At 37.7% G+C, this 14382-nt stretch overlaps 4 protein-coding genes across 5 annotated transcripts; 1 reads left to right on the top strand and 3 right to left on the bottom strand.

Moving 5' to 3' along the window:
- Positions 1 to 291: 291 nt before the first annotated feature.
- LOC125198776 (uncharacterized) lies at positions 292 to 1922 on the bottom strand. The gene is made up of 3 exons (XM_048097075.2): positions 1786 to 1922; positions 803 to 1141; positions 292 to 666 (listed from the first exon to the last, which is right to left on the bottom strand). Exons 2-3 carry the CDS (start codon positions 1113 to 1115, stop codon positions 470 to 472), a joined length of 510 nt encoding a protein of 169 aa, XP_047953032.1. The 5' UTR covers positions 1116 to 1141; positions 1786 to 1922; the 3' UTR covers positions 292 to 469.
- Positions 1923 to 2788: 866 nt separating this feature from the next.
- On the bottom strand, positions 2789 to 5831 carry LOC125205108 (Tetratricopeptide repeat (TPR)-like superfamily protein). Its single transcript, XM_048103927.2, has one exon. It carries the CDS (start codon positions 5604 to 5606, stop codon positions 3561 to 3563), a length of 2046 nt encoding a protein of 681 aa, XP_047959884.2. The 5' UTR covers positions 5607 to 5831; the 3' UTR covers positions 2789 to 3560.
- A 1702-nt stretch (positions 5832 to 7533) lies between these two features.
- On the bottom strand, positions 7534 to 10313 carry LOC125202189 (zinc finger CCCH domain-containing protein 44-like). Of its 2 annotated transcripts, XR_016135127.1 has the most exons (3): positions 9927 to 10313; positions 8040 to 8281; positions 7534 to 7784 (listed from the first exon to the last, which is right to left on the bottom strand). XR_016135127.1 is itself a non-coding variant. In XM_089063903.1 (2 exons), exons 1-2 carry the CDS (start codon positions 10224 to 10226, stop codon positions 8156 to 8158), a joined length of 426 nt encoding a protein of 141 aa, XP_088920029.1. In that variant the 5' UTR covers positions 10227 to 10313; the 3' UTR covers positions 7994 to 8155. The 2 variants fall into 2 exon arrangements, 1 of the variants encoding a protein (XP_088920029.1); XM_089063903.1 differs by lacking the exon at positions 7534 to 7784 and having other exon boundaries at positions 7994 to 8281.
- Positions 10314 to 10475: 162 nt separating this feature from the next.
- LOC148931483 (RNA polymerase sigma factor sigB-like) lies at positions 10476 to 14308 on the top strand. Its single transcript, XM_089065961.1, has 7 exons — positions 10476 to 10825; positions 11508 to 11788; positions 11980 to 12582; positions 12940 to 13170; positions 13292 to 13432; positions 13541 to 13741; positions 13825 to 14308. The coding sequence occupies exons 1-7, from the start codon at positions 10735 to 10737 to the stop codon at positions 14104 to 14106; spliced, it is 1830 nt and encodes a 609-aa protein (XP_088922087.1). The 5' UTR covers positions 10476 to 10734; the 3' UTR covers positions 14107 to 14308.
- Positions 14309 to 14382: the final 74 nt, after the last annotated feature.

Here is a 14382-nt window from a genome sequence, read left to right on the forward strand (position 1 = left end):
ACATGTAGCAACAAACCAGTGTTCATATACCCAAAATACAGAGATACAACCCAGCAAAATCAGACATAATTCCTAATAACCATCTCAGATATGATCGCAAGATTTGAATTATTAAACAAAATTAGTTATGTGCATGTGCAAGGTTATAATAAGATTGTTCCAATGAAGAGAGAAACCACAATGTGTTCCAATGAGTTACTCAGAAAGCACACTAGTTCGGATGAATATAGCATAGTTTGGAAATCACTCACGTTCAAGTACACAATATTATGTTTATGTGCAAAACATAGCTTCAGCAAATCACAGAATTTCAGAAATTAAATTTCACCAACAAAATATTCAGTAACGAACTGCATAACTATATACAAAACAATGATGGAAGAAATATGTTTGCGATAAACAGGGATATAAAACGATGACAGTAGAATGCCAGCAGCGAAACAAGCCAAACAAGGGTTGCTTTGTTGCATCACTTCCATCTTTTCATGAATTTGTGCTTCCCATACATGCCATGCTTGCCATGCTTGAACTTCCCGTGCTTAAACTTCCCGTGGTGGCCATAGTAACCACCATGAGGTTGGTACATCCCATGAGCCATGTGGTGAGCACCATAAGCAGCAGCAGCAGCAGCTGCACCTCCGGCAAGGAGTCCTCCCACTCCAAGCCCTGCATTCACACATATCAATAAGTCACCCATCCAAGTCATCAATATCACACACATCATTGCTTCATTCTAACACAGCAACAAACTCAGTTTCATTTCTTATTCGTGTTTAAATGACAACCCTCGAGATAAAGCTACCTGAATGGGATGCGCCAGGATAACCTGCCGGGGGGTATCCGTGAGGAGGAGGGTACCCTGCTGGTGGATACCCTCCGTGAGGATATCCATGTGGCGGAGGATACCCTGCGGGAGGATACCCATATCCGGAAGGGGGATAACCCGGTGGTGGATAACCAGCTGGAGGGTAGCCTTGGGGAGGATAGGGTGCAGAAGGGTAAGCTCCATGGTGAGGATAATGTCCTGCTCCAGCAGCGTACGCAGCAAGATTAGATAACAGCCCTTTGTCCTTGTCGTCCGAACCACCATGTTTGTTGTTATTTCCACCCTCCATCTTTCTTAATTTGGATCAAACACACACTGAAAAAAAAAATTAACAACATCATTCAAAATAGGAAGTTGTATCCAGAAAAGCTAATCCTTATATCGCCGATCGCTCTACTGCTTTTGGGGGTGTGAACACGATACACAAACATGAAGCGTAAGATATCAATTATCAAGCGCAATTAAGACGATAAGAAGACATTTTAAGTGCATAGAATGGAAGATCATCATCCTAAATTTGTTTGAAAAACAAAAAAAAACGAAAACCATAAAAAATCCCTTAATTATCATCTTCAACATATACAACCAAACAGAGTGGTTAACTTTTCAATAGACATTCCAACTAATACCCAAGATCAACCTAAATCCTTCCCCCTTCCTTTCTTAACAAGGGAAACGTCATAATTTATTGAAAGACACATGATAACTGGAAACTAGCCATGATCAATCAGCAAATACAATAAACCACAGCGATAAATTATAACAAAAGTTAAACAATTGTTCATAGGCTAACATGAATCAACAAAAACAAAATAAAAAGATTTTCCAGCGCCACCATAATCATAATGGAGTATACCAAAACATAAGAAAAAAACTACACAAAAATCAGAAAAGAAATCATAGCAGCATAAATTCATATAGATTTCATATATGGATCAATAACATAAAGCTTATTTCACCTGATTGGATTCACCTAGGTTTAGTTTTTTTTTTTTTTTTTTTAAATCCTTATCCGCTTTGGGTTTTTGCGAAGTTGATTGAACAACAAATATTATGAGCGATTCAATATATATACCCTGATGAAATATAAATAATCAACCGTGCAACATATCGTATTAATTTAGTAACGCGTTTTTTCAACGCGTGCACTTTATTAGGTAGTCTCTTGTTATTATCGCATAAGTTACACTACTCCACATAGGCATGACAATTCAATCTTAGTCTCTAAGGTTTAATTATAATAATTGAAAAATGAATTAGTACTAGTATATTTGTTTTTGGATTGCAGGCTGACTGTTACAATTCAACACGTAATATAATTGAAATAGCTCTGATATATTTTCCTAGTATTGTTACAATCCAACACGTAATATAATAGTATTTGTTTCACATTGGCTTATAGATCTTCCAATCAAATTCCGTATCGACATTTCGTAATATTTATAGAAATTGCCAACGATATAGATTTCTTTTTAGTAAGTCAGAAAATGAAATACTATAGTACAATGGGGCAAAAAAAAAAAAAACAAATAAATCGTTAGCACCTAGAGTAAGTAAATTAATTGCTCACCAGTATTATACAAATCACTTCGTTGGTTAAAAAACGAAACCATCATTTTTTTTTTGCGTCTAAATTGCGGGATATCGTTATATGACTTTGTCATGCATTAAAAAAATGTTATATTTATCATAAATTATCGTATCCAAATTTGTGAAATTGATAAAGATAATTATAAAAATACGAAAGTATCACAAAAGTATTGATGCAATTTTATCTAGACGAAAAGATGTAGGGAAAGAATCTGTAAATGCTGCAAGTATGAAACATCCCAAATCTAATCAGCATCAACAAGATATTAATTACCCTATCTCCTAGATTATTTTAAGCGTATGGTGGTAAATAAGCTTAAAGTTCTAACACTTTAATTTATTACACGTTTTAATCAATAATGCAACTGTTAATTTATTTATATCTTTCCCATTGAATAGTTACATATAGATCAACACTGTCAACCATCAAACTAAGAATCAAACTAAAAAGGGATATTGCTCTTACAAATCAAAAACTTCTGAGTTTTCAGGTGTTCGCTCACTCTTCAATCCAGGACACACGCAGCGCAGGATATCTTTCACAATCTCGAACCTCTTGAGGGTCCGGTGAAGCTTCTAAGGACGCATACTCTGCCACATCGGCAATATTTCGCCGCTACCATCTTTCTCCATGTTCACAATGCCCGGCCAATAAGACATGGATATAGTATATCATAGCAGCCACACCAATCAGAGTCACGAGATTAAACGCCATACTGTCACTGACAGACAAGCATGGGAACAGGATGCGGCATTGATATTGCAGAAGATATCTCTAGTGTTTATCATCTCTCTTTTTTTGCTTTGACATAGATGGCAAAAGATATTTAAGCTTATTGCATATATTCAACATGTACTGCCTACTCATCATATTATAAAGAAGTGTAGACAATAAGAAGAGTGGCTGAAACAAGTAACCCTCATCCACAAACATAAAGCAACCTAGTTTTACTTATTGCATCTGCACAGACCAACTAGGGTAGGACGACATGCCTAATCATGGAATAAATTAAGCCAGTAAACTTTAAAAATGAAAACAGTACCTCCTCTTGGTGACAATGCTCTCTTGATGAAAACAGTAAACAGGCCATTTTGATCAATTCAATGGTACATTAAGAAGCAGTTTAATCAAATCTATACCAATTCAAGAGTAATCATTTCCATGTATAATTTCTTTGTCTGCTGCAGAATCTGTGCAAGCTGCATAATCAACATCTTTCATTTGCTTAGTCAGTCCCCTTAACAAAAGGAAAATTTCAGCTGATTGGCTATTAGAAGTGTCGTCAACTAAGAAAGGAGAAACTCCAGCCCCAATATCAACCCAAGCACATCCAGGATCCTTTCTCACCCCCAAGTCCCTCATAAAAGACCTTACTTCGACTAGTTTGCTCCAACAACCAGCAGCAGCATACATGTTGGCAATCAAAACATAGTGCCCTGAATGCTGAGGCTTCAACTCAAGCAACTTCCCAGCTGCCCACTCCCCAATATCTTTATTCCCATGGACCAGACATGCTCCAATAAGTGCAGCCCACAGTTCCGGGGTTGGCTTACAAGGCATACTTAATAGAATTTCTGTAGCTTTATTTAGTAATCCAGCCCTCCCATAAAGATCAACCATACAAGAAAAATGCTCCAATTTAGGAGAGATACCATATACAGTTTGCATCTTCTCAAAAAGTGACTGACCATGATTTACAAGACCAGAATGGCTACAGGCTGACAATACAGAAACCATTGCTACAGCATCTGGTTTTATTTGGGATCTTATCATTTCTTCAAATAGATTGAGAGAAACTTTACCATCTCCTTGTACGCCATATCCACTTATCATTGAAGTGTAGGTAACTGCATCTCTCTCATCCAGCAAATCAAACAGTCTTCTAGCAACTGAAACTTTCCCTGATCTTGCATAAGTATCAATAAGAGAATTCCAAAGTAGCAAGCACCCCCAAAATTCTGTACGCTTTGCAATATAGCAGTGGAGCTCTTTCCCGTGTTTTAGGTTAGCCACACGTGCACAAAGAGGTAAAATGCCGGCAAGTGTCACATAATTAGGTTTGAAGTCCATATGAAGTAATTCTCTGAACAGAAATGTGGCCTCTTCAGACCGATCCCACTGTGCGAATGCAGATATGATGGAGTTCCAAGATATTATGCTTTTAGCTTCTATTGATCTAAATACAGTATAAGCATGCGTAAGGTCACCACACCGAGAATACAAGGTAATCAATGCATTTTTTAAGTTAACATAGTCAATAGAAGAATTTCTAACTGCCAGTCCGTGGATTTCTTTCCCCAGTTTCAAAGAACAAATATGAGAGGAAGCACCTAAGGCAATAATCAGTGCTACGGGATCTAGATGACAAAGAGAGACTCTCATCCGACCAACTAATTCAAGTGCCCCCTTGAAGTTGCCAGTCCTCAAGCAACCTCCAGCAATGGTGTTCCATGTTATAACATTTGATTGAATGCCAGCTTCTTGCATGCTCTCAAAAAGCATAAAAGCCTCATTCCACATATCCTTAGTGGCATATTCTGAGATCATTGAGTTCCATGAAATTTCATCCTTAATTAGCATTCCGTTGAATATACTCCGAGCAGTTTCCAGATCACCACACTTCCCATACATAGAGATCAGTGCATTCTGCACAAACAAGTCCGTGTTTAAAGAGCTAGCATCAATAGACATATGAACCTCTTTTCCAAAATCAAGATTTGATAGCTCGGCACAAGCCTTGAGAATAGATGGATAAGTGAAACTATCAGGTTTTATTTGCTTCTGACACATTTGTTTATATGCGAGAATAGCCTCCTCAAAATGCCCTCTTTTTACATACGATGAGATAAGGACATTCCATCGTAAAGGATTCTGACTACATGTATTCGCAGCTACAAAATGAGCATCGTCAAGGGAATTGAAAGCCGCATAGTGTGAAACAAGTTTTGGGACCAACACATGATTATGTTGGAGACCCCAAGTAATGACCTGGGCATGAAGTTGCTTCCCTTCTATAAGCAACTTGCGTTCAGTACAAGAAAACAATAGACAGGACAGTGAGTCCTCAACAAAATCACAAGAAGCAGATGCCAAGGCATGATGTTGAATAATTCGAAAAATCCTAAAGGCTTTGATCAAATGGCCTTGGCTCGCAAAATATTTCAAGGTTTTCTGAAGGCCTTCCACCATAAAATTATCATTTATCACACTAATCCTACGATATTTTCGTGATGTAAGTAAAACTGAGAACTGGTTTTCTTCAGGACGTCCACTGGTTTAATTCTCTCTCCAGTTGAATAGAATGCGTCTTTCAATTTGGTGGAAAGAAATGCCTATTGACAGCTTATGACATCGAGATGACATACAATGCTTACGTCCCCTCTCATGAACATTTTGACACAGATAACACATACAATATGCACGACTGCACCAACAGTTAGCCTTCCACCAGGATACCCTTAATAATATTAGCAGCTGCAGAAACAAATTACATGGAAAATAAGGCATCATTAACAATCTAATGTGATATCTAAAAAATCAAAGATGAAAAAAGGATTAAACTGATTGCAAAAGGCATCATCAAATCAAGTGGCACAAAGCTGACTTCAACAGCCATATCAAATTACTAATGAAAACAATTTCCAGAACGCCTGAAAACTGAAAAAATTGAAACTTGCAGAAAAGAATGCCCACACTTGATATTCTTCAGTTGAAGAGGGTTTAGCTAGGGAAACTCAAGCCATGCAAATGCCACATGACCAAATCGGCCATAAACTAAATTAATAAATTAAAAACACATTAACATTGTGTACAATTGTAATGCATTATAACTGAAGAGAGAAAATATAATCTAGAATACAGAATTTGGAAATCAACTGCAATATTGTAGGAATCCAGACTGAAAGATTTTAACTCAGCTAAAGAAATCAAACACAACCACTATAATCAAATCATTTTATCTCGCCACTTCCTTCAACGAATTTGAAAACGACGGGAAATATAGATGTTAAAATTTCAAACTAGAAAAGAATATGAACCTGAAACGTAGGTGGTGCCGTGGCGGTGAGTGGCTGCCGGCGGAGTTTGCGACAGCGCTTCGACGGGGTGGGTGGGTAGGGCTTATGATTTCCCGGAAAATACCAGAGAGGTTTTAATTTAAATGGTTGAATGATAAACAAACAGGAGAAATTGAGTAATTTAAGAAATTTGAATATTTATAAATTAATTACTCTCTTCATGTATTAACTTTAATCGATTCAATTTTTTATTGCAATGATGTAGTACTCCATAACGTTAAACTTAAATGAATCATTTTACCTTTGGAATCTCTCCATCCCATTAATTCAAATTGATAAAACAAGAGATAAAAAAAATTGCTAAAATAAAAATTGTTATCTTCACGGGACATTCCAAAATAGTATAGGACTCCCTCCGTCCCACAAAAGATGTCACACTTGTGGGATGATACGAGATTTTAGGAAGTTTTGTTTTGTGTGTTAAATGGAGAGAGAAAATATAATTTTTATATTCATGTGAGAGAGAACTTTTTTCAAAAAGGGAAATGTGACATCTTTTGTAGGACAAACTAAAAAGAAAGTGTGATATCTTTTGTGGGACTGGGAGAGTAAAAATTAATACTCCCTCTGTTCCATAGTAATAGAGTCATTTGCCATTTTGGTACGTTCCATAATAATAGAGTTATTTCCCTTTTTAATAAAAATCATCATATTTTTTCCACATCTACTTTAATATCTCTTACTACTTTATTCTCTTTTCATTTCTCTATTTTTTTTCATTTTCCACTTTATTCTCTATTTACTCAACTCACCTAACACAATTTTTCTTAATCTCTGTGTCGAAAAGAAACGTTTCCATTACTATGGAACGGAGGGAGTAGTCCACTTCATACTCTTCACTTATCCACTCTGTTACCTTTCAACTGAAAGTTGTATCCGCCACAAATTCTTTAATGAGGATTCAGTCGACTCCTTACACCTCCGCACCGACAACATGCTCTTTAATAGATATCCAATAATACAAGTAGCAACTCATCGTGACCATGGTTCTTGATTCCACAAACGAGTCCGTGAAAACTTTAATAGGAGTAATATAGTACTTTGACAAAATCACAAAAGCATTGCAGTTGTCACTCATAGTCATAGTACTACATCTTTAACAAGGCATACACATTAGAATCCAACATCCGACATAAGAAATGCTACTACCAAGTACCAACTACAATTAGGTATCCATCTGAATTTCTCAAATTTTCATTCGCACAAGTGGACCTGAGTACCAATCTCCCAATAGCAATCCAATTCTAGATTTCTTGTTACTGAATTTGTAACGGAATTTATTCGTATGTATCTGCAATATGCACCAAAAATGTCAGTTTCTGGTAAGCATCATTGCTTCAGGTTGGTTCACCAGGGCTCATTTTCTCCGGCTAAAACAAATTATAAAAGGTTACCATTGTCTCTTTATAAGCATACATAAATCACTAGCCAAGATTCATAACTTTCCGATAGTCAAGGCCTGCGTGTGTCTTGTGTGTTTGTGTCTTCGTGAGAGAGAGAGAGAGAGAGAGCAGGAGAATTTCATAACTGGATTAAATCATCCTACCTTTTTACATTGTCAAGCTAGAAACATAACTTCGAAGTCTCCACAAAAAACAAATGTTAAGTAAGAACTTGGAAGCAGCTTTTTCCAGAGGTTTGGACAATGAGCCCCAGCAGCATTCAAGCCGACTTCACAAAATGGGAGGAAAGCAGCTTAGCGATCTCAAGGAACCCCACTTTATCCTTTCCTTCAAAAAGCTTCTTGAGCGTGTCATCGCAAAAGATCTCCCTCCTATCTACCGGGTTCTGCACAAAAAATTACCAAAGTATGCGTAAATCACTAAGCATACTATACACAAACAAGCATGACAAGACCACCTTACAAAAATAAAGTTCATCACAATTAAATATTAACAAGTAAAATGCCTGCAGTAGGAATTTGAACCAAGTAGGCAAATTCAAATGACGAGTTTCACAGCCTACAAAGAACCAATCATCCAAATGAAGCACAAGCAATAGCACTTCCACAGAGAATCACATCTTGTCAGGGCTGAAACAATAAGCCAAGTTAGGATTGTTTCTTTCTAAGAGTGTTAATGCATTAAAAAGCTCAAATGAAGGGTCCAATATTCATTGTTGCTGCAAGGTGGCATATTGGCACACAGCAGAGGGGGAGGGCGGGTAACCCCTACACTAAATGGACAAATGTATCCTTATTAAAGTACTGGAGCTACATATCAACAAAATCAAAAAAATCAAACTGATTTGAGGTCAAATGTCAAAAAAAGAAAGAAAAAATGTCTAACAGGGCTTTCTCATCCCATAGTTGATAAATATCTAAGTTTATGTTATACAATTACTAAATGAGAGAACTGTCTTCAAAGAAACAGCATATGTTTGAAGCTGTTACAAATGCAACTTTGCATGTCTTTTTATATATGAACTATTAGCTTGAATAAAATAAAGTACTATGAGCTAATAGGAAACACAATATCAGTTTATTTATGTCATATGCTAATATGAAACACAATCATGCAAATAGGAAACAAAATTGTAGTTTCTCTGGTCATAATGAGATAATACATATGTTGTCTCAAGAATCAGTAACCATATAGTTCTTGTTGAATCAATGATGGCATCTTAGAACCAGAAATTATTAATATTAACCAATAAAATATCCACAGCCATTTTCTTAAATATTAGGAGCAACAAGGTCACATTATCAAATTTAGTTTGTTGGGAGGGGCAACGCTAACACTTGTGACAAAATTCATTCACACAAATGACATTTGACAGACAAAAGGTAATTAAGATCATACAGGGTTTGTCAATCATATAAGGTAAAATAACTGTCCTCTGATGTAGTATTCAGTATTCACACTTAATCACCTGAAACCACACATGAGAACTAAATTGACAAGAACATACAAGTCAAAACTTGCTGAATGCTGAGATAAGCATTGGCTCAAGTAACATATTCCAATTTCAAATTTTACAATAACAACAAAGTAAAAGAAATAGTCTTTGGCAAATTCACCAAGCTATAGTCATAGTAATCCTACTATTGAACGACTTCGACCATTTCCAAGCACCTCATAGTAATTTCGGGGCACAGTGTGCCTGAAGTTTGATGCCACAGACAAAGTCGATATCTTAGGTTAACTAGAAACTAGCCCAAGTCACATTATCAAACAAACATCACATGCAATAAGCTAGTGTTCAAAATATATTAAACCACAACAAACATTAACAGTCCAATCAATTGGATAATTCAATTGTCAGTGTTAAGAGTCCTTATGCATCAACACAACCCAAACGCACAAACACAGAGTAAAAGCACATGGCATGGACAATAGTAGCAGCACAGCTTCATATTCACAAATTACACCCATTTCTCACACAGAGAAGATACAAATTAAACAGAAATAGAATGTAGATTGAGAAACAATACCTGAAGATTGTTTGCCTTGATATACGCCCAAACTTTCTTCACAGCCTCCACCCTAGAAATTTCAGTCTCACCCACAAAATCCTGGAGGGCCAGCGATATCGGCTTCGCCTTCATTATCCCAGACGGCTGGGTTGGCTTCTTTTGCTTAGCTGGCTTTGCTGCTTTTGGAGCGGCGGCGGCGGCGGCGGGAGCTCTTTTGCTAGGGGGAGCTGCGGCCTTGGGAGCAGCAGACGCCGCGGCGGACCTCGCTGCGGCGAACAGAGCCCTAGTACCCCGGAGCAATCCAGACGCAGTCGACATTGCTGTTGCTCTAGGGTTTGGAGAGTGAGAGATTGAGTTGAAAATGAAATTGACAGTGATGAAAGAGAGAGATCACAACCAGGGTTTTTTTTTGTTTTCTCCCTCAGTTTTATTTTTGAATATTTTATTAATAAATTATTTTTGCCGCTCTAGTTAAAAGCCCAAAACTAATTGGGCTCAATGGCCCAAAATGGAAAAAATAATAATTTAAAAATATAGAGAGAGAAGGCGTGGAGGTGGAGCCTTGCTGTAGTTGTCTTCCTCTCAACCTCATTTCTCAAAGGAATTGCCAGTCCTCTCTTATCCTTATTATTATCTCTTTCTACCTCTCCAGTTTTTGTATCTATATATCTCTCGTTCTCAGACTACTGCGCGCCTCCTTCAGCCAAATAGCTCTGCGTCGTTGGCTCATCAGCAGTTTTTCATTGGAATAGAAGTTGCGGAATTGCACGGGGAAGAATGTTTGGAAGTTTGAATATCTGTGTATAAATGTGTATATAAGGGAAGGATGTCGTGCCTGCTACCGCAATTCAAGTGCTCGCCGGACACTTTTGCAGTCAACTACTTCAAGTCGCAGAGCCATTCTTCTATCCACTCATGTTAGTGATTCTCTCTCTGTGATTGTGATTATTGTTTGCAGACGCAGATGATTATTATTTTTCCTTTTGAAGCTGTAATGTTATTGATTATGATGCATTCACTGTTTATGTGAGGGGAATTTGAATGTGTTCAATTGAATTGGTATGCGGTTTTGGTTGTTCTTACTTGTGAGAGTTGATAAGGATAGGCTGTTCTTACTACTGGAGAATTGAGATAGGAGATTTGAATTATGTTATGCTATATTGGCGATGGACATTGTATGTCTCTATTATGTTTGTGGTGCGGATGGGTAATTTTGTAGACGATATGGTTCACAAATCGATGCCCCTTGGAGGTTTTGTGTTATTGGATATGATAAATGCCAAAATTTTGATGTTTTCAAGCCTGTAAGATTTAAAGATGTTTGGGAACCATTTCAAATTAGATCTGATTTGCTCTTGTAATCAGATGTTAAGACATAATGAGGCTTTTTTATGAAAGTAAGGGGTTCCAAACTTTTTAGTTATCTTGAAAATTCCCTTTGGTTTTAACTACGACTTGGTTGTTGTGAATCTTTTAAGTGAACATCTTATTAGTTCTATGCTATTGGTGACATCAAGCTATTGATCTGGGATGTTTATGCTGCTGGGATATCAGGCTAATAGAGCTGTGGATTTATTTTGGTAATGTACTTATTTGCAGCAAAGAGTAGAGAGGCCATCAATTTCCGGACACAATGTATCTTATCTGTCACATCGGTGCCAACAGCCACAACATCATCAGTGCTTGAGTTGGAGAAGCTACAGCTATCATCATTAGAAGCTTTTCCTAGTTCAGCTGCTGCTGATAGATCATGGAGAGTATCGACATCTACATCTGCAATGCTCGAACTGGAGAAAGTAGCTTCTTTAGACACTCGTCCAATTCCCTTTGTTGCAGAGAGACCATTGACATACGTTGGAGCAGTTGGCCCCCCATCTGAGGTTGGAGAAAGCACATTCTACAGAATTCAGGCTGTGATAATACTTTTCTTGTTTGATGTTACACATTCAACTTTCAAATTAGAGACTGTCTTCAGCAAATTGTCTTGAATTCTGATTGTAGGAAAATTCCTGATTCTTTTGTTACTTAACCAGTTAGTAAATCCTAATTGCTAACATTAATTACAATGCAGATACGACTTGGAGCAGATTCGGATGAGGCGACTATTCTTACAAGGGAAGAAACTGTCATCACTGCTGCATCTGAAGCACTTGCTCTAGCTAAGGAGGCAGTCAAGTTAGCAAAAGATGCAGCCATGATGATCAGCCATCATAAATCCACCAAGTCAAGTAGCACTACCAGTGGAATGTTAAGTGGAGATAATTTAATGTTTGAAAAGAGTCAGCTTACCTATCCTGCAGAAAAAGTTTTCACTGAAGCTAAAGTTGGTGAAATTGGGCTAGGGGGAAATTTTCCTGTTTCGGATCCCCTTGCAGAACATGATGATGATGTGGAACCTAGTGCTGAGGAACTAGAGTTTCTCGAGTCCCAACTATCTAATATTATAACTGTTAGATCAAAGCGTCAGACAGAACGAAAAGCCAAGAGAAGTAGGGCAGCAGAAAAGGCAGCAGCCAATATTGTGTCTGTGAAATCTGGTTCTTCAAGCCGGAAAAAGCGCTCTTCTGTGCAGGAAGTAGATTACTCTGATCCCTTACGTTACTTAAGGGGGACAACAAGTTCTTCTAGGCTACTAACTGCTTCTGAAGAAAAGATGTTGTCAGAAGGGATCCAGGTAGCTTTAGATTAATTTGGCTCCGTTTCATTTTTTCCCAAACAATACATTTATTTAATGTCATTTACCCAGAAATCATTTATTGACTGTGTAGAAAAATCAGCTTTGGTAAATCATTTCGTAAATGTGTGATTTTAGAAACACGCCAAAGTTAATATATTAGTCAAATATCTATATTCTTTCAACTTAGTCTAGAGAAACTATTGGTAGCTGTCATTAGTAATAGTTAGTGGGATCTTGCTTGGGTTACTAGTAAAAGTAACTTTCGTTTTCCTTTTTTTCTGTTCTAAAGCCTCTTGCAGTGACTTGCTGAATTATGTTGGTTTGGCATTTAACACTTATTTACAATGAATGCAGGCTCTATTGAAGCTGGAAAAACTACAGGATGAGCTTACTCTACGTTTTGGTAGCCCACCTACTTTTGCCCAATGGGCTGCAGCGGCGGGTCTTGATCACCAAACCTTGCGGCAGCAACTAAATTATGGTGTTCTATGCAAAGATAAAATGATTAAGAGCAACATACGGCTCGTTATTTCTATTGCAAAAAATTACCTGGGAGCTGGGATGAATCTTCAAGATCTGGTTCAGGTATTCATTTTTTTGCCACCTCTGATTGACAAATATGAAGTTATAATGCAGAAATTAAAAAAAAACATATGATCGTCTTGTACTCATCTTTAACTAATTGGTCTTATGGTTTCGTCCTCAGGAAGGGTGTCGTGGACTTGTAAGAGGTTCAGAGAAATTTGATGCGTCAAAGGGTTTCAAGTTCTCCACCTATGCTCATTGGTGGATAAAGCAAGCAGTGCGGAAATCACTTTCTGACCAGTCCAGGACAATTAGACTACCGGTAAGAATTCTGCTACACTTTCTTTTACCCAGTGAATAACCGAGTGAGTGTACTGGTTAAAATGGAGGCTTATGAAATCTAAATTTGCATGCTTTGCCTGCATGGCAGTTTCACATGGTTGAAGCTACTTATAGAGTGAAGGAGGCAAGAAAGCAACTCTACAGTGAAAATGGTAGAGTTCCTGATGACGCAGAAGTTGCTGAAGCGACAGGGCTCTCCATGAAGCGACTTTCTGCAGTTATGCTGACCCCCAAAGCTCCAAGATCCCTCGACCAGAAAATCGGATTCAATCAAGACCTCAAACCCTCAGTACGTCCGAAAACATATCTCCTTGACATCTCTATCCCTACTCCTTCCCATCTCTAACTTATTTCTTCTTTTTCCTTGTATAGGATGTGATCTCAGACCCTGAGGCAGAAACATCCGAGGAGTTGCTGATCAAGCAGTTTATGAGACAGGACTTGGCGAAGGTTCTCGACAGCCTGAATCCGAGAGAAAAGCAAGTTGTGTCGTGGAGGTTTGGGCTCGAGGATGGTAGAATGAAGACATTGCAAGAAATTGGGGAGCTTATGGGTGTGAGCAGGGAAAGGATCAGGCAGATAGAATCTTGCGCCTTCCGTAAGCTGAAGAACAAGAAGAGAACGAAGCACCTGCAACAGTATGTAATGGCATAGCAAACCCTCCTTGGTATCTTTGAATTAGTCTGCTAGAATTCTTGAGGCTTATTGTCTGGTTCATGTTAGAGAATACCAGTATCATGTTTTCTTTAGCAGAATCATGTTAAAGATTAGTTCTTATCGTTTGTGAATACGACATTTTTGTATAACATAAATTTTGTTTTTGTTTATGAAAAATATATGCTGGATTCTTTTCTTAGAGCATCTCAACCCTGTTCCTAATTCAGGCCCCAAGTCCCCCCATGTCATCATTATCTTAAATTTGAATGTCAA

This window comes from Salvia hispanica, chromosome 2, assembly GCF_029641045.1.
Source record: "Salvia hispanica isolate PSC_SH4W2 chromosome 2, Shi_PSC_v1, whole genome shotgun sequence".
Classification (NCBI taxonomy): Eukaryota; Viridiplantae; Streptophyta; class Magnoliopsida; order Lamiales; family Lamiaceae; genus Salvia; species Salvia hispanica.